The sequence below is a fragment of the Vigna angularis genome, chromosome 11 (genome assembly GCF_016808095.1).
Source record: "Vigna angularis cultivar LongXiaoDou No.4 chromosome 11, ASM1680809v1, whole genome shotgun sequence".
NCBI lineage: Eukaryota > Viridiplantae > Streptophyta > Magnoliopsida > Fabales > Fabaceae > Vigna > Vigna angularis.
The window spans coordinates 4,619,106-4,641,841 of record NC_068980.1 but is presented as its reverse complement, the minus strand read 5'-3'; the positions used below and the strand labels follow the sequence as shown (position 1 = coordinate 4,641,841).

The window sequence follows — 22,736 nt, the reverse complement described above, 5'->3', positions numbered from 1 at the left end:
AAAACTATTTATAATAAAATTGTTTAATATTAAAATAATCGAGTCTCACTACTTTTAAACTATCATAATTTCTAAAAATACCTTCTGAGGTTTTATAATTTGAACGTGTGTAATTATTTTTTACGGATAATAAAACTCGTTTCTACAACAATGCTAATTATCATATTGAAGAAATTCAGAAAAAGAAAGAGATTTGACAAGACATGATATATGACTAAATTTGTCGTGACCTATTTAACTTTAGTTCTGAAAAATGAAAAAACAAGTTTGAAACTTTAAAAGATAGGTGAAAAGTTGAAAATGGGATTTTAGTTGGTTTTCGAATAATGTCATCACATTTTTCAAAGTTGTTATCTTAAAGATTAATGAATCAAATATATAACATTCAATGAGTTTTATATACAAGGAGATGAATTATGTAAAGAGAAGATTAAGTGAAATTTTAACAATATTAAAAAATAAAAAATCTAAACTTTTCTTCTTTCAAAATTTAATAACTTATTTGTGAAATTATTTTTAATATAACAGTTCGTATTAGGTGTAGCAAAGATATTTAGAAAATAACTTATGCAAGATCAGATAATCAACTTCATATACATTTGCAAACACTGTCTATTATCCCAATACTCAATTTCACTATAAACTTAATTTTAGACTTTGATGGCTATAAGATGAAAAAGTGGTCGTTTACGTGCATGAGAAGATTGATTAAGAATGTTGCCAAATTAAAAAAAAATGATAATTTTCATTGTGCTAGAAATTTTATCAGATGCGAATGTAGGAAAGCACTGTTTCCTAAAAAATGGTGAAAGATGTTTATGGATGAAAGTCAAAAATTGAAGAGGTTTGTTATCTTAGTTTTAAGATTGACTAATAGCTTTTCTGGATGCAAGTATAAATAGAATTCATTTGAAATGATAATCTTAAGTTATTTATAATTGTCTTTATCTGATTTATATATTTACTGACATTTCATATCAAATTATAGGTTCATACAAATAGGAAAAAAAAAGGTGAACAATTAGATTTATGCCATGCATAACTTAAAGTTGAAAAATAAACAAATTAGAAAATTTTTTATTCTTTCATCTTATAATAAGTTAGATGATTAATGAATAATTGAACAAAAGAGATTATGTTGTTGAGATTGAACAAGTCCAATGTACATGCGATCTAGGAAATATTCACTTAGAATAATAAAATATCCAACTTAAAATACATTTGATCTTTGAGAAATTAACTTTTGAAGTTCATCCGAAAAAAAATAATGGTAACATTATGAAGATGGTGGCCATATCATCAAAGATGGAATGTAAAAACTGACATTTTATAACCATTCCATTTTTATAACTTTATAATTTATGTTTTGTAATATTTATATAAACTTATTTATTAGAAACTTTATATAATTATTATTCATTACTATAGTTATTTTAATATTACAAATTTATTCTAACTATTTCACTTAATTATACTATTAAAATATTAAATAAATGTTTTTTATATAAATTTATTTATTTTTACGGAACTTTCCCCATTTATGTAAATTCTAGACTGATAATTTATCCACATAATTTGCAATGCACACAATCATCTTGCTCAAATCTTCAATCAATAAAAATAAAAAAACAAATGAATTATCGTCAGTCTAGACTCTCATCTTTAAATAGAATCATATCATAACATTTTATGAAAATAAGCTTTATGGAACATCATCCCTTAAATAGTAGCCTACTGGATTTAAACCATCACACCAATCAAACCTTTGTATAAAGAACAATAATATGATTAATACCATAACAAATTTATACACGCAATTCACATCTACTATCTCTCTCTCTCTCTCTCCTGTCTTTTTTTTTAGTACAATATTTTCTCTAACTACTATATTATCCTTGAAAACTAGTTGTCAATATCAAAATTTTTATTTTCCATCAATAAACTATGTAAGCAACATTCAAGCGAAGAAAAAAGATATTTTAAGTATCCAAAACTTCAATTTATGCACCTTAACTATAGTAGAAATCAAATGAAGAAAAACAATTTTAAGTGTCCGAGTTTATTTTAACTTGTGCAAAACTTCAATTTATCTAACCTTATTCTCTTCTCTTATAAGTACACGTAAATAAATTTATTCAAATAAATATAAATGTAATAAAACTAATGGCGTTTGGAAAAATTTACAACCGAGCAGCAGTTCCGCTGTAAGCACTGACATACTAATAATATAATTTTCCATCAAAGAATTTCCTAATAGAAGACAATGGGGAAAAGAGGAAATAATAAATTCTATAGAACTTTTATTAAACGAACATTCTCATACACGTTTACAGTATTTGATAGAAAATCACCACGAAAAGGGACTAACTCCTAGCAAAAATATTTCATTTTCCACATCTTTTACCCATTGACACACCCGATTGCAAGTCTTTATTGCCAAGGCCTGCGTATCTCAGTGTGCAAAAATAGTCAGGCTTTATCCAACCAGAGTAACAAAATAAATACCACCATTCCCCAAACAAATTTGAACCGTCAATATACTCCCTAAAGTATCATCCTCTCTCCTGAACAGTTCTTATAATGAGATTATACTAGTACCTAAAGAATTGGGTATCCTCAATTTAGTCCCTAGATTGATATATTTTACTCTTTGAGAGGGACTAATTCCAAGATTCTTTCAATATTTAAGGGACCATGAAGCATGGTATCTAATACTTTAGGGACAACTCACATAACTTCCTTAGTTTAAGGTCTATTTAGGGGAGAGAGTGATAATTTAGACACCAAATTGAAGGTTAATTCCCAAAGTAATGGACCGGAGGAATTTTTACCAACTGTTGCAATCTAAACATGAAATACTTTTTTGCAGATTTTCATTGAATGTAAATTATGAATATACAGTTGGCCGGTGATAGAAACTATAGTAGGTAGAGAACCTTGACCTTTTTGTATAACAATAATTGAGATTTGCGAAATGTTGTAGGCAAGAGAAAAAAAAATACCTTGTCTGCAAGGGGATCAAATGCAGCATAAAGCTCAAAATCCTGTGTTACCCAACAAAGCAGTACTGCCAAAAAAAAAATATCCAACAAGTCTGATCACTGTCTGTTCGACAAAGCATCCAAATGAAATAGCACAACTATATCTCAATGCATTTCATTAGCAGATTTGACTTTTCACAGCACAACAAAATTTATAGATTGGCTTATCTATTATTCGTTTTAATCTCTATTTGCATCTCACAGAAAATAAGGAGTTCGCTCATCAATAGAACCACTCCATTTGAAACATCCAGGACTAAAACCACGGGGATATGTCACAAAAATGACTTTGATCAACCCCCCCCCCCCCCCCTCTTCTTCCCCACAAGAAGAAAATCACAGTTGAATTTAAAAAAAAAAATATTGCAGACCCTTCTACAGAGCAAAACAAAAAAATAGTTACCGTAGTTTTCATCCCTTCTAAACTGGGTTTTGTGTGGCCCAAGTCCTTTATCATGCATGGATGCAAAAAGTTTTTGGTAAGCTCTATACAATCTGCAACAATGGAGGCAAGTTATACTGCTGACAATAACAATTAGGCAATAAAAAAAGACACAGCTACCCAAAAACCAGAGATGTGTCCACAAAATCACTACCTTTTCTGCTGCTTAGGAGTATTGATAGGCGATGAGAACTCTGAGGATATATATTGATCTAGATAAATGCTACGATATATGAAATGCCACAACCCAGCAGCACCACCAATGCCACAATCAGGTTCTCTTAATCTTTCAGGAGAATCTGATGGAAGCCTATGCTGACCTAAACGTGAAGATCCTGAATAAGGTAAGGGAGGAAGATCCTCCACACGCATCCCACCATCTACCAAGGATCTCTGAGCTTCACTGAGGACATTTGACTTCACAAGGACAGTTTCAATACTAATCCTGTGAATTGGCAAACAAATTTCTGAGCTATGAACGCAAGACAGATATTGCTACATAGAGAATGAGGATCTCTTTGCTATGAACCATCATCTGTTTTCCTCTTTTTAGTTTTATTCAAAATTAGAATCACGGATCCTATAATAACAGCAGTCAGACCATTAAACTATCATTTACCTACAATCCTTAAGATGGTAAAATGCATCAGAACTCGTGGTCAGCAACATCAAATACGTATCATCCTGCCAAATATTTACATGTCAAGATCTGTGTGAACTCTTTCATTTATAAGATGAAAATCATACAGCAAATTTTAGTGCAATCAAATCCAACAACTCACATAAAAAAAGTGGATATAAGCGTACAAAAATGCCAAAGCATTGTATCGTGGCAAGCAAACAGGAGAAAATGCTTCTGAAGTCCTGCATATTCATATCCCAATAAATTTAAAAAAATGTAAAAAGGTACCATTGACAAAGGAATTGATTTGCAAAACATTTGCTATTAATTAATTGCTGCACATTGTAGAGCATTGCAGAATATTTGTTATTATTCATGCAGATTCCTTGGTTACAGATATTGCATGATTGTACAACTATAATTATATAATTATCTCCATAATTGGTAGCAAAAACATTTATTAAAAAGTATTGTATCATCACTAATTAATGAAGAATTCTCAAGAGGAGAATACAGATTTGATTTGCATCTTCTCTAAGTCTAATAACCATAAAGCAAAAGAAGTTTTAAGAAGTTTTACCGTTTGAGTCAAGGTAGACTGAATAAATACAAAACTATGCCGTCAAACAGAAACTAGAAAGTCTACATTAAATAAAAACTATACTATCAAAAAATCTTTGAAATGATGGCTGAAAGATAAAAGTAGTTTCAGTTTTACTTGCCTAAAGGACTCAGATGACATAACAAAGTTGGTCAAGAGCAGCATATCATCTGGATGAAGAGAGGCTTTCTGAGCACCAACTAGACTGATTACCTGCCTTCAACCTTTAATGAATTATTTTATCATGTTATGTTAGCATGTGAATAGACAAATTCAGTGTTGAACCTTATGTCTGCACATCAGAATTGCAAACAGAACACCAGAATCAATAACGTCTTGCAAGATGGCACTAGCAGCTTGCCTTGTTGCATATGCAAGAGGCAGACAAGTATAGGCATGAAGAAATGTAGCCGGGTTCCTGAAACAATCAGATGAAGAACAATATTCACCATCAAAAAATAAAATTATTGAGAGATGTATATAACCCTTACTCCCCCAACCACCAAAGAAATTCATAGAAATATACATAAAAAGCACCAAAAATCCCTCTCTAATCTTATAGAAATATTTTAACATTTCTACAACTAAAAGGCAAAAATGTGTTCAGAGCAGAGAAACAAACCAACTAAAAGAGTGGACTAGTGAAGAGAAAACAAGGTCTGTTCCACCAAGCAAGGGTGTCATATCAAACTTTGGATTCTTCTCAAAACATCTGTTTACTGACTTTGTTAGTATAACAATAATCTGCATACATAACAATAATAGAGATGCATCATATAACCGCTGCAACATAACTAGTCTATTTCAATGACATAAAACAGACACAATTACTAAGTTCAGAAACACAAAAGCTGAAGAAAAAGGAAGCAAGCAAACAATAAATCCACTTCTCCATTGGGCACATAAGCATCCAACTCAAATCCAACACAATTATACCTGGCCATGAAAAAGCTCCAACTGTCCCCTTAGTGACTCGTAGGGTTCTTCCGTGCAGCTGATGCAGACCAAGTAAATTGGTCCTTTTACAAGAAAAACCACCTGTAGCATAAATTCAAACAAGATTTCACAATACAATCGTTTTATTGGTAAAAGATAAAAGCCTCTTCCCCCTAAACACTAATAACATAAGGTGAGCAGCTCATTAATCAAAAAGAAAAAAAAATATGGGCATGCTTGGATTAACCTCTCTATAAGCCCTTATAGGAAAAAAAAATAAGAAAAAAAAATGACATTAGTTTCTCCAGAAGCAGAAAATAGCTTACGAACAAACTAATTTGTAGAAGTTCTCTCAAATAGCCTCTTTAAACTTTCATTTATATAACTTACATATGAGATAATTTTAGCTTATGGAGAATTTAATTTCATTTTTTATTCTTATTCAGAAGTGCTTATGGAAAGTTTGTCCAAACGTATCTTACATCCTGTGTCTGTAACTTACACTTCAAAGCTCAGAAAGGATTAAGATATCATTGTGCTTAACATAGTATTTATTAGGCTTGAAAGTAATATCTAAATGAAATTATACTTATGAGAAAAAAACTTTTACAAGAGTAACTGTATGATCAAACCTGATGCTTTCCGGCCCTCACCAATTTCACATGATCACCCCTGAAAACATAATAGAGCTGTTAGAAAAATCACTCAAATTATATTCAGTTGAGACTGGACTGTAGTTAGGAACACTGCTGTAATTAGAAACTATTGGGCTATAATTGTCAGAACAAAGACAGCTATAATACCCATTTTCCACAAAGGAAATGATTGCTTGCAAAGTTGCCGAAAAACCAGCAAGCTTGTGTTCGTCTCCGTACCTGAGACAAGAAATCGAGGAATGGGATGTGAAGTTCTGAGCCAGCAATCCTAGAAAGAGAAATGAACAGCAATTTAGGGGAGTTTGTTAAGCTGAGAAACACTAACCTAGAATATATTGGTTTGCCAGAATGACTGAGAACAAAAAAATGCTTCTTCCTTCTCCTCCATGAAATGGAAGCATCATCCTGCACTTTATTCATCAATCAAACAGAATATGATATTACAGCCTTTACCAGAATCTTCGCTGTAGTGCCGTCATTTTAAAGAATCCATATCGGAAAAACTAAGTTCTTAATCAGAACTGCCAACTAGCTCATAATATCCACAAGATTTTATTGAAATTCAAAAGCAATGCTTGAAACCAAAATATTATTTAGTCAAGATTGTTACCCATATTACCGCACAATTTTGTCATCGTATTAATTTATACTCGAGCATTTAATTTTGACTTGCAACCAGAATCGTAACTACGACAGCAAATGCTCAGCTGCCAACCCCCTTTCCCTGGCCAGAATTTCACGCTTGTGATTCTACAACACTGATCATTTCCCCACAGTTTCTATTTATGTAATAAACTCAAAATCACGATCATCATTGAGTCAGTACGATAATTAAATTGAGAATTAAATTAAAAAACTGTCTTTGAATAAACCCTATACCACATTGCAGCATTTAATCTCCATCGATGAAATCTAAGGAATAAAAACAACTGAAAACAAAAGGAAGTCCAGTTTCAAATTTATCACTCTTCTGTTCTAAATGCGCTAATAGAATTTTGAAATCACTCATTAAACACTAGTTCATCATAGTGAGTAATGGCACAGGAAGCACGAAAGAACAATCAGTATGCGCACAAAAAGATCCTAAGAAACAGGTTTCGAAATTATTCACTAGATACGCCTAATTTGCATTACGCCGAGATCAATAGCAACGGTCACGCAACTCTACATGAACCTGTAATCTAATCTTAGATCAATAATCGGTTAAGTGTAATTGTTCATGAGAGTGAGTGTGCGAAGGACATTATGATGAAGTAGGAAAGAATTTAGCGAGAAAGGTATATATACCTCATCGCTGTGTCGTTTTCCGGGAAGCCGAGAGGAGTGAGAGAGAGGTTGGGGATCGTCGATGGTGATCTCCTGAATTTCGTTATGAAGGACCTCTTCGACCTGGGAGACAATTGTGGCGGTGCTGCTACCCTTCTCGGCGGCGTAACCGCTGCTAGTAGGGCTAGAGGGATCAGAGGAGTGTCGGACGGCGGATCCATTGGGTTGTTGAAGCTCCGATGGTTCCGCGTCGAAGAGGCTCGGTGAGAGGGGAGGCAGGTTGAGCCGGATAGGAGGCTCGGGGTCATGCGCCGATGAACTCGTCTCGCTCATCGCAATTCAAAGAAGACACAGAAAGAGAGAGAGAGAGAGAGAGAGAGCTGGTGTTTGTTGCGTGCTTAGGAGGTGATGAATGAGTCTGAGTAGACGCGTCCAGGGTGCAACCCGCCACGCAGTACAATATGTGGGCCGGCATAGTACGTTTCGCAAGGCCCAACTCTGCAATTTGCCACAGACAGCTTGTTCCTGCACCCCATTAAACTTCTCCATGCACCCCTATATAAAAAAAATATACATTTTTTTCCGATTATATAACTTATAAGTCATTTTTTCTAAAACAAATAGCTCTAGAATTACACAACTCATAAGTCATTTAAATTATAAAATAAAAAATAACTTCCAAAAATTAAGAGAATTAAGAAAAATATAATTTTGAATTGTTCAATTTGAAAAGATTAAACCCCTTTAGTTGTCCCTATTTATGTGGATTTTTTCCAGTTTGATCCCCGTTTTTCTAAAATCCCCGATTGAATCCTAAAAAGTACTAATTTGAATCAATTGAGTCCCTTGTCATTAATTTGACTTAACAGAGTTAAGTTTTTGCTAAGATTTGGAAGTTGACGTGTCAATTTTTGTAAACGTGACATTCTCATACCTTTGTACGTGGAATATATTATTAAAAAGAAAATTATGAAAATTGAAACCCAAAGGTTCATCTTCTTCCTCAAACATCGACATCATCTTCCTCAGACATCGAGCTATCTTTCGTTGGCTTTTTATCAGAGAAAAAGAAAATGAAAGATGACTAGGGCTTGAATGAGTTTTCGCGTTTGGAATCGGGGTTGAAATTGGGTTTCTTGATTGTTGCGATTTTGAATGTTCTCTTAAATCTTTTCTGCAGTTTTGGGTCTCACGAATTGGGGGTTAGGGTTTGCAATTTGTTCTTGCAAATTGGGGTTTTTTATCCTGTTTAGGAATTATCTTCTAGGTGCTTGTTTTCTCAAATTGCGTTTTGGGGTCAGAGTTCTGCTTCTTGTGTTCTTGATCCCGTAAGTTTCATTTGAGTTGATGATCGAGATTTTGGGATTATGGCTTTCAGGTTCTATTTTGGAATTGGGGTTCCTGTTTTGTGATAACAACAATTATTCCAGATGTTAAAGCACGATTTGGAGAAGCCAAGCGATGGCTCAAGATCGGTTGGAATGTTAAGCACTTGGAAGAAAGAGGTCTGAGATGGATCGAGACCAGTGTTGCCAAGGGGAACAACGACATCAATTAGGGCAACCAAACCACCAGGGGGAACAACCACGACTTGCAGTGTTGGGTGGTGTTTGAATGACGGTAAGGGAGGTTGATGAAGATGTTCGCAAACTGGTGGAGAAATCGAACTTGGGACGGCGTTGCGATTCGCGTTCAAGGGTTCTGCTGGAGAAGATGAAGATGGTTGCTGGAATGCTATAAATTGATTGTGTGACGGCGACACAAGGTGGTCTTGTGGCGGCGACGCTGGTGTTGGGTGATGGCGAGGTTGCGGCAAGGCGGCAGGGTGGCTGATGGCGGCCTAGGGTTGCCCATGGTGCTGACGGCGGCACAAGCACATTCCTCTTAGCATGTCACGTTTACAAAAATTGACACGTCAACCTCCAACCTCAGCAAAAACTTAACCCCGTTAAGTCAAATGAACGGCAGGTAGGGCTGGGCAGAGTTAACTTAAAATACTTAAACTATAGTTAATCCATACTTTTTTAAACTTAAAAAACTAATAATACAGTTAACTAAAAACTAATTAAACTAATTAATAATACAGTTTAAAAATACTGAACTATTTTACATTCAGTGCAGTTGACTGTAGTTTAGGTTTATATCTGTTTTCCCAATCACGGCTTCATTTGCTTTCTGCCTTACATCCCGTTCATCCCACTCACTCGCTGCTGCTGTTGAAGGTTGTCGTTGTTGAAGGCTGTCGCCGAGGTTACCGTTGTTGAAGGTTTGCTGTTGTCGAGGTTACCGTTGTCGAAGGTTCGCCGTCGTCGAAGGCTCGCCGCTATCGAAGGCTCGCCGTTATCGAAGGCTCGCCGCTATTGAAGGCTTTCCCGCACTCTGCCGTCGCGGAACTGTCGAAGGTTCTACCACCATCGTCGAAGATTCTAAGAACACTTTTCCTTTAACTGGAAAAGAGAAGCAAATCTGGAACCCTAAGGTACGAATGTTTTTCCTGTTGTTCAAACATTTTTTAAATGTATTCTTAATTGTTCAAACATTTTGTTAGACATCTAGTGATTCTAGAAAGTTGGTGACTTTCAGAGTCAGAGTTGCTTTCTCTTCCTCTTTTCAGTCTTTAATTTCTGTGTAAGAGCCCGAAAGGGAATCAATCGTTAGCATTCCAATCCGTAAAGAATCTCTTTTTCTTATATTCTCTTTCTCGTATTCGAAGTAGTAGAGCGAGCTTATGTGCTTTTCATTTAAGGGAATGGTCTTTCGCAAAAGAAGTGAGAATCTCCTTCCACCTTTGATTTGATGATAATCGTATCATCCTTGCCTTTCCACCTTCGACTCTCTGCCGGAGAACCACAAACAAGAAAAGAGCTCAGAATGGTTAAGACATTCACTAGGGAGCTAACATCTTAGATGGTTCATTCCTCTCTCCCTTACACCCTGAAACTAGGGCTTTCAGAAGGGTCCCTCCTACTAGCTTCAATAAGCCCCATACTGATTCAAGGGCTATACATCGAAATGAGGTATCACATTCTACACACCCATGTATCTATTCTGAACCTAGCTTAAGCTCGTCTATCAAAAGGGGTTCACTCGGCCAAAGCCCAATGTGACATTGTAAATACTTGAGGAAGTGAGATGCCCACCCACGCTAACCAACGATCCAATGCGCTTGAGTGGATGAACAGGACCCCTTGTTGGAAGAGAAAAAGCAGATAATCTTCCCATAGTGCCCTATTACAGATTACAAACGGGCGATCAAGGGAGGAACTAAACTAGCAGCATGAGTGCAACGAAGTCCTTTGTTTGAGAAAAGAATGAGATCAAGTCACTGAAGTCACCGCTTTAAGATCAAGGTCTAAGAAATGTTGATGATCCTGAATTGACTGGATGCATTCCCGTGCGGTCTTAGACCCCAAAAGTTCGAGTGAACCCTTTCGTGCCAATCTCGATATGTGTCTGTATCGAGCTTCCCCCGGGCCGGGGCTTAGAGAGAGTTGTCTCTAGGTATTCTCTACCTACCCACCTGTGTCTCCATCTCCGGCCAAGGCCAACCGAACTATTCCTCTTTCTTTCCATCCCCACGGCCTCGACCAGCAACTGCAAATGAACACCCGCGTAACGATTGCTTGTACGTGGAGAGATAATAAGGGTGTTCTTTTTTTCTTTCTTTAACTTCTTTCGAATACGATTTGCTCTAGTAAACTCATTTTTCTCTTCCAATGTCATATCTAGCATGCCAGCAATTTGTCCTTGAATTTTTTCGAAATCAAGATTTTCTGTAATATTTGCTATGATCACTCTCTTGAACAACTTTTCTTTAGCTTTCTTAGCAATTTCTTTAACTAAAAAGGTCTTACCCATACCAGAACGCCCATAAACTCCAATCATATCTATTGTTGAGTCTTCCAATGCTTTCATAATCATCTCCAATGTTCTAGTTCTAGATGCAAAGCTCACATAACCACTGTTTGAAATAGCATAATCATGCGATGGGTATTCTTGATACGAAACTATGTGAAATTTCTTTTCCCAAAGTCCATCTTCTATGATTTTATCTACCATCTTTGTAGCTTTTCTACCAAGCTGATACCTCAAATGGAAGTTATTTGGAAGGAAACCAATTGAGCATATTTTCTTTTCATGACATTCATCATCAATATAACTTAGTGTCTTGGAAAAAGGGCCAATTTTTGTTGAAAAGCAGTGCCACAGTATTATGGTACTATATTTGCATTTTATCCCAATTGTCAATGTCAACAACACTACTAAGTTCAAAGTTCTCGCTAAAGTTTGATACCCTATGAATATAAAGAACAATCTTATAACTTCTATTCATTATTTTCCTTTTATCAAAACATATTGCAGATCACATTCAATTTTTGTTAAAATGGGGATAATCTGAATTAGTTTTTGTCCTTCGTTCTGTGTCTTCAAATTGAATTTAGTTTCTGAATTTGTATTCTGAATCTAGATTTCTTTTTATCTGTCTTTGCTTTGTTTACAAGGAGAGAAACTTTTGGAAAGCATTGGTGGCATATTCTCCAGAATTTGAAAACCAATAATAATGGTGCAATAACTTGCCAACTGATTTAGTAAATCTGGGTCTATAGAGTAATTTTTGTGCTCAAGCATTGCCGTTGTCATCTTTGCTTTCCCGGAAGCAGGTTTCTCACCTCAGATTAACTTTGTGCTATTCTAATTCTACATGAAGTGTTTGGTTCTGTACGAGATAGAAATGTGGATTGGATTCCTTCCTTTTTTATCCCGAAGCATGTGAATAATCACATTTATATTTGTTATTCCATGGTTAGCATTATGGTTGTGTCGGTCTTATTCCATCTTTATTGTTTTATTTGAAAGCATTTGTCTGTCCCTGTCCCCCACCATTTTTCATCTGTGTGTGTAGGTTTTTCCCAAGCAAGTATAACAGAGAGATAAAGTGTTTGAAGATGGATGTGAAGACTCTGTTGATGGAGATCATACAAAACAGAAAAGACTGTGTGGAGATCGGAAGAAGCAACTCTTATGGGAATGAAAACTCTTATGTTTAGCTTTAATTGAGAACTGTAATTGAAAACTGTTTTCAGTATCATTTAGCTTTAATTCTGAACTGTTTTCACAAAACAGTTTACTGAACTGTATTGCAGTTAACTGAACTAAAAAAAGTTCAGTTTTTTTGAACTATTTTTTAGTTCAGTTCAGTCTTTTTGAACTATTTTATAGTTAATTGTAATAGGTTTATAGTACAGTGCAAATAATGCAGTTTGCCCACCCCTAATGGCAAGGGCTCAATTGATTTAAATTAGCACTTTTTAGGATTTAATTGGAGATTTTAAAAAAATGGAGATCAAACTGGAAAAAACCCACGTAAATAGAGGCAACTAAAGGGCTTTAACCATTTGAAAATTATAGTTTTGAATGCTACAATTTGAAATTTAAAAGTGACTATGACTTATGAATTATATTTTATACAATTTGAAATTCATTTTTTATTTTTGAATTTTACATAATTGAAAATTTACTTTTGACTTTAAAAATAACCATTGAATTAGGACATGAGAGTATCCGAAAATTTTGGCTTATTTAATGATTTAATTTTTATATATTTAGATAAATGAATTAATTTTATTTTTATATGGAATTTTTACAAATTCTAATATTTTTTAAATATAATCAATTTAATTATTTTTACTTACGTTATTTGGGAGGAGTCACGCATAAAATTTGGAAAGTGTGACATGTTAAACCGTTTCAAAGATATCATGTATCAAAATTTATAATAAATCACATGTAAAACTAGGATATTCTCAATTAAAAAAATTCAAATTTGAATATGACACCTTTCAAACAATATTAACAAGAGATTCTAATAAATTAAAACTTAATTAAGTAAAAACAAATATAACACCCAAAATACATCATGTAACTAGATATATAAATTAAATTATTAATTGAACAAAAAAATATGAAAAAAATAAACTCTTTTAATACTTCTAAGTATTTTAACTATTTTATGAGAATTGGTTTATACTAAATAAATATGAGTTTAAAGATTTTACAATATATATATATATATATATATATATATATATAATAAAAATAATAATTTGTGTAAACACATGCACTACGTGTTTATGTTCATTTTTTATGACGATAAAAAATAATTATTTATTTTATAGATGATTGAGATGATTTTTATTTATTTAATTTTAACAATACTATCAAATTTTTTAAAATGGTTAAATTTCAAAAATAGAAAATTAAATAAAAAATGTCGCTTGAACAATGAAATTGGAAAACATATGGTCACAATAAAGGAATTTCTTTATATAATTGTACATATACTAAATACACTGAAAACATATGATGTGTTATTTTTTATGATAGGGTCACTTTAGAGATATAACTAAAAAAATAACTATTTAATTCAAAAAACTTTTTTATAGAATAAAATTAGAAAACAAATGCATAGAGGTGACAAGATAATCTAACGTGTTTAGGTCCAAATCAACATATGAACACAATAGAGCAAATGAACATAATGTGGAGGTAAACACGACAAAAAATAACTAAAAAAATAATTATTTAATTCAAAAAAAAACTTTTATTTAAAGAATAAAATTAGAAAACAGATTCATATAGGTGACAAAACAAGACAATCTAACGTGTTTAGGTCCAAATCAACATATGAACACATCAGAGCAAATGAACACAATGTGGAGATAAACACGAATAGGGCAAAAAAGTAGGAAAAAGGGAAAACAAATCCACGCAAGTGAACAAACATGTTATGCCACTGAAAGAATGGTTACTCGTCGTCGTCATCGTTTTGGGTTTCGTCTCTGTCACCACTCACCTTCTTCCTTTGTGGGTCAAGTCAGTGCCTCTTCCACCTCTATTATGCATCCTTAACCTGAGAGCTCATGGAAGATGAGAGATGAACGAGAAATATAAGGGTTACGAGCTGTTGTTGGCTACCTCAATTTTCATAATCTATAGCAGACTTATGTTACAAACCACACGTGCCAACTAACATAATTTATCACTTATGGTTATGGGGCATTATGCGGCATGTAACTCAATGGAATGACAGGCCAAACAAGCTGGGGTGATACAAGTTGATGGGTTGAAATTTTCAATCCAACTCGTTCCTTTTTAAAAGGACTAACATACTGACGTGTTGGTTTCAGTCCAGTCTCTTACCCTTAAAATTTGAATACTAAAAATAAATATCTTTATATATATATATATATATATATATATATATATATATATATATATATATATATATATATATATATTATCTTTTTTTAAGAGCTTAGAAAATAATGTATACGAGTTTCATTATTTAAAAGTATAATATTTTTCTAAAACCTTTTTCCTTAGAGTCATTTACTCTCTCTTTAAGTCTTTTAACATAGTTCATATGTTTGAATATTAGAGAGCGCTTGAATGACCACTAAGGTCAAATCTTCAAATCTATCCAATCAGTTTTTACACAAGAGTAAGATAGATTATGCTTTTTGCTTTAGTTTGTGTGTTTCTCTATTTATTTGAACATTTCTCTCTTGCATGTGTCGTCTAAGTCTTCTATAAAACTCTCTACTAATCATTATTCCTAACTACATGTCATGACCATGTTTATGTGGTCTGTAAGAGTAGATTGAGTTCTGAGTTGTTGGAGTTATCTTAACACTCTTAGAATAATTTGATTTTTTAACAAGTAAGGTAAACTAACTATCACATATACAAAATTATTGATGTGTCTATAATATATAAGATGTTATTATAGTTATCCAGATACTACTGTAACACTAAAATATAAATATATATAACAATTATCCAGATATTATAACACCAGTATATATATATATATATATATATATATATATATATATATATATATATATATATATATATATATATATATATATATATATATATATATATATATATATATATATATATATATACTACTTTTCTACTTTTTAAAAATTATATTAATTTGAATAGTATTGTAGAAAATATTTAAATGAAAATTATATAAGTATATTTAATGTATAACTGTTATCTTATTTAAGTTAACAAATTTAGGAATAATAGTAATGTCAATCTAAAATAAGTAAAAGCAATATAGAAGAATGCACTTCCAAAAATAAATGGTAAACAAAAATCAAACCAACCGTAAATTAAAATAACAATTATACAAAACAGTAACATCAATAATCCAATTTTTTAAAGATGATTGTTATCTGACATGAAATATAATATACTCATAAAAACATAAAACATTAAAACTATTTGTTCACAAAATATGCTTTTCCAAATTTTTAAATTGCTCTAATAGTTTAGGAACCAAAATACAGAGTGTTCTCTAATAACTTAATCGTTCTTGATCTTAATGTTCATCTTCATGAAATTTAGCGATCTTCCAAGCTCCCAGTTATTCTGATGAATTGAAAATCATTTCCTCCATATATTTGGCAAACCCATTATTGATTGTTTATCAAACCTATGCTATCTTCTTGATTGCACCATGGGGAATTGTAGTTCGTCAATTCAACCAGAATTTGATCTTTGAAGCCATGTGTTGTGACAATGAAGTAGTTGGGAAGTTTTCCTTTGCTTTGCACTTTCACATCATGCATGTTACACAACAAATCCTTACTAAAACAAAATTACGTTGTAAATAACAATGTACACTAACTAATATAAGTAATAATAATGTTTATGTAAAATTATGGATGACAAATAAAGTCTTAGATATTGTTTGAAGTCATTTATTTTTTAAAATAAAATATTTGCATTAATTAAGTATGACATGATATGAGACTTAGTAATACTTAATTTTTTAATTAGATAAAAGAACGAGAATAAATACCTTTTGAATTATTAAAATATTCAGTTTATTTTCGTAATAAAGAGATGATAATATGTAACTTTAAAATTGTAAAAGTACTTAGTTTATTTGTGTTCGTATATTTTTTTTCTCTTTTTAATTGTTTGTTTTATTTTATATGCATAAAATATATTTTGACATCAAAAAATTTAATTACACATTTTATCTTTTAGGCAAGTGTGTAAAAACGATATATTATTAATTTTAATAAATTAAATAGTTTTTAATTTTACATTTGATTATTTTTACATTTTTTAATCCTTTTAATTATTATTCTTCTACACGAGTATTTGACTTTTAATTTTAAGATCTAAACTTTTCAATTTATATAAAAAAACACTTTTTATTTTCTTTGATTTTTATTTTTATTTTATTTAAAAAACTTTTCTTTCGTTAAAATAACTTTTATTATTTTTCAATAATATATTTTTGTTCGCACGATTTTGTTCAGTCATATATAAGATTATATATTAACATACTGATTAAATTAAATTTAGTTAAAGGTTTACATACTATATTTCACACAAAGCACTTGGTTTTCATTTATTTTACATTTGAATAGGAATATGCTAAGATACAGTGTCACTAACAAATACCCTTCAAATATATTTTATTAACAAAATACATAATTAATGTAAGAACATCACATAAATAAAATAAAATGCAACATCCCAAATTCACATACTTATATATCATAAATGTTGTAACATTTATACAATCATCCACGGGGAATTATATAAAGGATTTCACACATTATACATATTTTAAAACTCAGATTTCAACTACAACACTCATAAAGATAACTTGAACTTCTTTTTTATTATTCTTCGGTTATACGATCATCACACAAATATAAATTTTCTAGCACAAACACAGACAAGTATGAGGGAGCTAATATACAAAAGACTATTCAAAATGAGGTATAATACTATTACTACACATAATTCATTCACAATAAAATTATGTAAGATGCAAATGGTTATACTAGACTCTATTATCAAGATAGAACCTTGATGGAAGTCTCGGGTGGTCGTGCACTTCTGATGACCTCATGACCAAATACAATACTATATGTTATCCATAAGGTTAGTTCGTCAAACATATGGCCACAACTGAACATAGGATAAAATCTCCTGTCACTCTCACCACATAACACATCTTTCTCTACTTGAGACTGGAGAATTATTAGAGTATTAGGATGACCTCCACAACAGGACCCTCGACATCAAACTGTACACTAATGTCATGCCACTACAGAGTCTATCCACGAGACTCAAATCATGTTAAAATTCATCCATTCATACCATATCACTACAAAATTTATTCATGAGACTCATACCATGTTGAGATTCATCAATTCATATTCAACATAATAAAATGAATTCATTACATATTTTTCATATAAATTAAGTATATTGCATAATATATATATATATAATCCAGTTTTTGGTATTTTATACAATATGAACTATGAACTATATGCAAAAGCACAAAATCTATGACAAATTTTTAGGTCATTTGGAGTTTTTGAATATACTCTCAAACAAATAACAACAACAAAATTCAACAAACAAGTTCTTCAAAATAAAACAAAAACTAACCTTCAAAAGGTCAGTTTTTCGGAATAAAGTATTGCCACCAGTGAAAAGAAAAAGCAAAATACGCCTATGAAGGGCAATAACACAAAAACAATTGGTCAAAACAAACGAAAATCATACCTAAAGTAGTTAACTAACATGCATTTGTATCAAATGAAAGAAAGATTACATATGATAGTCGTCAAACTTCATTTGAGAAAAGTTTGAGCATAGAAGAGAGTATCGCGTTAAGATAAAGTGAATGAATTTTCAACCTCCCGCTCAAATTTTTATTGAATTCACTAACTTTTTGACTTCTAACTTTAGGGCATTCGATGTTTTATAACCTTTTGATGTCTAATTTTAGGAATTTGAAGTAACACGTAAGTACATTTTCACCTTCGCACAAACATTTTCACGAAATTTACCTAATAGGACGTCAGACTTCTCAATATTCAATGTCTTATAACAAATTGATGTCGAATTACAATCCTAAACGACGTCTAATAATTATATTTATTTACAAAAATGTCACTAATTATTTTGAACCTTGACTAGTTGTTGTTATACGTTGTTTTTATACCTGTATCATATATCATATTTTAAGGGATATGGTTTTTAATTTACAATTAGCTCAAAATTATATAATTTTATTTCTCATTTGCATTGGTGAAAAGTCTCGTACCTGTATTTATTACCAGTTTAGTTTATAAATAAAAGTATTCACATATAAAGTACTTTCTTTTAAAACACGGTTAAAATTAGATATAATTCAAACTATGTTTACAATTGTTCTTTTATAACCTATTGATAAGCACACCAATTTAATACAAACTTATGAGTTGAATTGAGGTAGTTAATTGACCTTGTATAACTAAAAGAAAATGTTTCGATATTATTCTACTCTTGATTTCGTGTATGTTAAATATGTTAAAGAGAGGCTTATATTTTAATGTAATTTTAACTTTGGATGAATAAATCATTCATTTGACTGAACCTGTGCATACCCAGAAATTAAAAAATTCTTGTTTTTTACAATAATAGACAAACGAATTATATGTTAAAGAATGACAATATTATCCTTCGGTCAATGTTCCTAGATGTCAAAAATTAATTTAATCAGTCTTTATTTTATGATTAGACAGTTGGATTTGACTCTTTTAAAATGTGCAAATATAAGTAAATTAATTAATCATAAAAAATAATTTTTTTTATTCTTGTTTATCCAGGTAATATAATTTTTTATTTATTTTCCTCATATTTTAATTTACAGCTAAATAAAGTGGACATTTCAGCATGTGAAACTTTTGAATTTTATTTGATGCGTGTGAAGACTTCAAAGGTTCAACAATGCAGTCTTTCTTTATTAAGTCAATTCTGGTGACTCTGTATAAAGCAAGTTGTATAACAACTCATTAAATAATTTTTTGACAATCATTAATGTCTCCTGTTACAACAAGTATAAATATTACTCTAACTAAGGCTTTTATGATAATAATTAAAAATGAATAATGTATTTCTCTCATAAAATAATCAACAGCTACAAAATTAAGAATAAGTATGATAAAATACATTAAAAAAATCAATAACTATTGGTATACATGTTTTATACATCATATATCATATCATATTATACATTTATAGCTATAATTAGTATTGATATTCCTCAAATTTATTGACACACTTTAAAATTATTCAGGTACTCCAAAAGTGCACTGCGTTTCAAAGCATTTACCATTTGTTTTTTATAATTATTCTTGCTTTCTTTTACAAAAAAAATATAGCAACATAGATTTTTTTTCTCACTGATTATAATAAAATATATTAACATTGATTTCACTTTTCAAATTAATCACGAAAGATGGAGACTCGTCTATCTAGTTAGGTTTTTAAAACGCCCCTTTTGTTAAAAAATAAATAAATTTTTAATTTTTATATGTGATTTTTAAAAAATAATTTATGAATATAATTAATTTAATTTTAAAGATTTATAAAATATGAAATAACAGGATCTTGCAAGAGCTTTGTGAACTTACAAAATAATAATTTAAAGAAAATGATGTATTTTAAAAGCAAAGATAAAGTATTTTGTTTATCTTTATAAAGTGATTGTTTAGTTATTATTCTATCATATAAAATCATGTCAACTAAAGTCTATTTTAAGGATAATTGTTACTCGAATTATAAAAATCATCCAGTACACAAATAACATTTTATATTAGGCAATTATTAAAAATAGTAAACAATTTTTTTATTTGTCATATATTATTTTAAATACATAAAATTAAACATTAAACATGTTTTAAAGTCAATAAATTATGCCTGAGATAAATTGTTGAATACAAAGTAAATGATAAAGTTTGGATTAAAAGCTTAAAAATTAATACAAAATATATAATAAATTGATTCTAGCTTATTCTCGTGTGTGTTAGCATCTTCTTTGGGTTTACACTATTGGTTTGAAAGTAGGTTTAAAGTTAAAGTCTAATAATAGGTAAGTTTGAAACTGTAGGAAATTTACCAAAGTAGCAAGCCAACAAAAACAGTTATAGTGATTTTTTTAATACAATTTTTCAATATATACATGTAGTAATCAGTGGACCACAAACATATTTTTAATTATATTATTAACCATTAGTTAAGTTTAAATAAAATTAAAATTATTGTATGAAATATGACAATGCTATTTATCTCTAAAAAATAGAATACCATAATTTTTTAATACTTTTAATTTTAATTAAATATCGCACTACTTTTATTAAATATTTTCCATGAAATATTTTGAAAAAAATAAGACTTGACCTATACAATTAATAATGGGAAATTTGAGCCAAAAATGTTGTTTTGATTAGTTAGGAGTCTCTGTCAACTGTCATAAAAAGAAGGGGTCATATCATATGCATAAGGCTTTGATAATTTTGGTCCCATCCTTAACCCACTCACATCAATGAACCCCCAAAACCCAAACCCCACCAATCATTAAAAACTGCCACTTCCACAATGGCCCCACCAATTCACCATTTCGATTTCGTCGTTACCACAAAATATTCGGTCCAATCTCCACCCACCAAGAAACCTATGAATTTTAATTCAAAATAATAAACACAATAATTATAGTATTATTAAAAAACAAAAACTTCTCCCTGCAAATTAAAATCTCAAATTCCGATCTGGTACATATAGGTCACGATCCAAAAACAAAAAACTCCGCAAAATGATAAATCTCAGAAGATCTATGAACAAAACTCGTAACAGTAGTAAATCAGTAACAGTAATTAGCTTATGGTCCTATGATAAGGTTTCGTTTGATTCTAATCTTGGAATCCCGTTTTCGCCCAAATCGCGTTTCGAACCCTACTAAGATCGCGTCCTTTGAGCGTTCTCCCAACTCCTTCGTGCACTGACAAGGAAGCGATTCTCGTTTTCGCCAGAAACTCGTGCGGAGGCACTCTCCCTCCTCCTTCCTCCTCATCGCTTTGAGTTTCTTCATAGTCATAGTTCCTCCTCCGGTTCTGTCCGTACTCGTTGCCGAGGATCTTCGACCAGTCCGGCACGTTCACCGGAAGCGATCCCGAAGCACCGACACGGCCGACGGTAGCAGAGGAGTTACTGTGGAATCTGGAGGAGCGTACAGATTTGCAGAATTCCGAAGAGTTAGCGTTTGCAGAGGTGTAGAGATCAGATTCATCGAATTCAAAGGTGGAATCGGAGAGTGAATCTCTGTCTACGGCAGGGAGGAAACGATAAGTAGCTCTGCGAACGTTGGCGGCCATGAAAATCTCACTTTGGATAAAACTCGAACCGATACGATTCAGAGTTTGTTTGAACTACCAGGTTCTTCGCCACTGTACTGTGTAGGTTTCTTCCAAGCGCTTTTATAAAGGTTAGCTTGCCTTTGGAAAAAAAAGAAAAAAGAAAATTGTTGAGTTTTGTTTGCTTGCGTAAGCATTGTGGATAAGGCATGAGGGGAATGGGTGGGGAATTTACGAAAGTAGCCCGCATTGGAAATAATGGGGTGAATGTGAAAAAGTGAATTGAGGGTTACGAGAAGGATTGAAGAAAGTTGTCGCGGAGCGGGGTTCCACTCACCTGGGCGGGATAGAAAAAAGAGGACAGGGTGGTCCCATTTAGAGGATCGAGAAAGGGGACACGTGTGAAGCGTGGGAAGGGGAAGGAGCAGGATGACGATGGTAATGAATTGGGTTGGATTAAGTGCCCAACCCTTTCATATTTCCAGCTGACTACAACTGTATCTCAATTGTCCTCTCAAATGCAGACACCCATGACCACCTTGTTTATCCTTTCAAAGTTTTATATTATAACAGATATAATATATATAAAAGTCCTTCAAGTTAATTTTGCATATTAAGGTGGATTTCAAATCTATTTTTAGGATGTTCTCAAGATGAATTTAAAAAGGAGTGTAGAGATAAATTTACTCATTTATATTTAAATTGCATGAATTCATTTTTTTAACCCAATTTTATTAAGTTATTTAATATTTTAAATTTGTTTTTAATAATTTGAAATAGAAATATGTGACATAGGTATTATAATGTAGTTGGATAATTTGATATTTCAATTAATATAATAGTGTATTTTTCACTAATAATACATTATATTTTATTTCAATTAGATAAGAGATTAATATAACTTTTTATCCAAAACCTTAAAACAATAAATTAATGAATATTTAATC

General features: G+C 31.6%; 2 protein-coding genes across 3 annotated transcripts; both read right to left on the bottom strand.

Moving 5' to 3' along the window:
• Positions 1–2,280: 2,280 nt before the first annotated feature.
• Positions 2,281–7,981, bottom strand: LOC108334140 (vacuolar fusion protein MON1 homolog). 2 transcript variants are annotated; one of them, XM_017569800.2, is made up of 14 exons: positions 7,586–7,981; positions 6,624–6,703; positions 6,446–6,517; positions 6,275–6,314; positions 5,643–5,744; positions 5,329–5,450; positions 4,992–5,124; positions 4,828–4,919; positions 4,266–4,347; positions 4,103–4,167; positions 3,638–3,928; positions 3,445–3,536; positions 3,003–3,067; positions 2,281–2,443 (listed from the first exon to the last, which is right to left on the bottom strand). In XM_017569800.2, exons 1-14 carry the CDS (start codon positions 7,895–7,897, stop codon positions 2,348–2,350), a joined length of 1,644 nt encoding a protein of 547 aa, XP_017425289.1. In that variant the 5' UTR covers positions 7,898–7,981; the 3' UTR covers positions 2,281–2,347. The 2 variants fall into 2 exon arrangements, with proteins under 2 accessions (XP_017425289.1, XP_017425290.1); XM_017569801.2 differs by lacking the exon at positions 7,586–7,981 and adding an exon at positions 6,909–7,077 and having other exon boundaries at positions 6,624–6,708.
• Positions 7,982–21,136: 13,155 nt separating this feature from the next.
• Positions 21,137–22,394, bottom strand: LOC108333317 (uncharacterized). The gene has a single exon (XM_017568726.2). It carries the CDS (start codon positions 21,808–21,810, stop codon positions 21,349–21,351), a length of 462 nt encoding a protein of 153 aa, XP_017424215.1. The 5' UTR covers positions 21,811–22,394; the 3' UTR covers positions 21,137–21,348.
• Between the last annotated feature and the right edge of the window lie 342 nt (positions 22,395–22,736).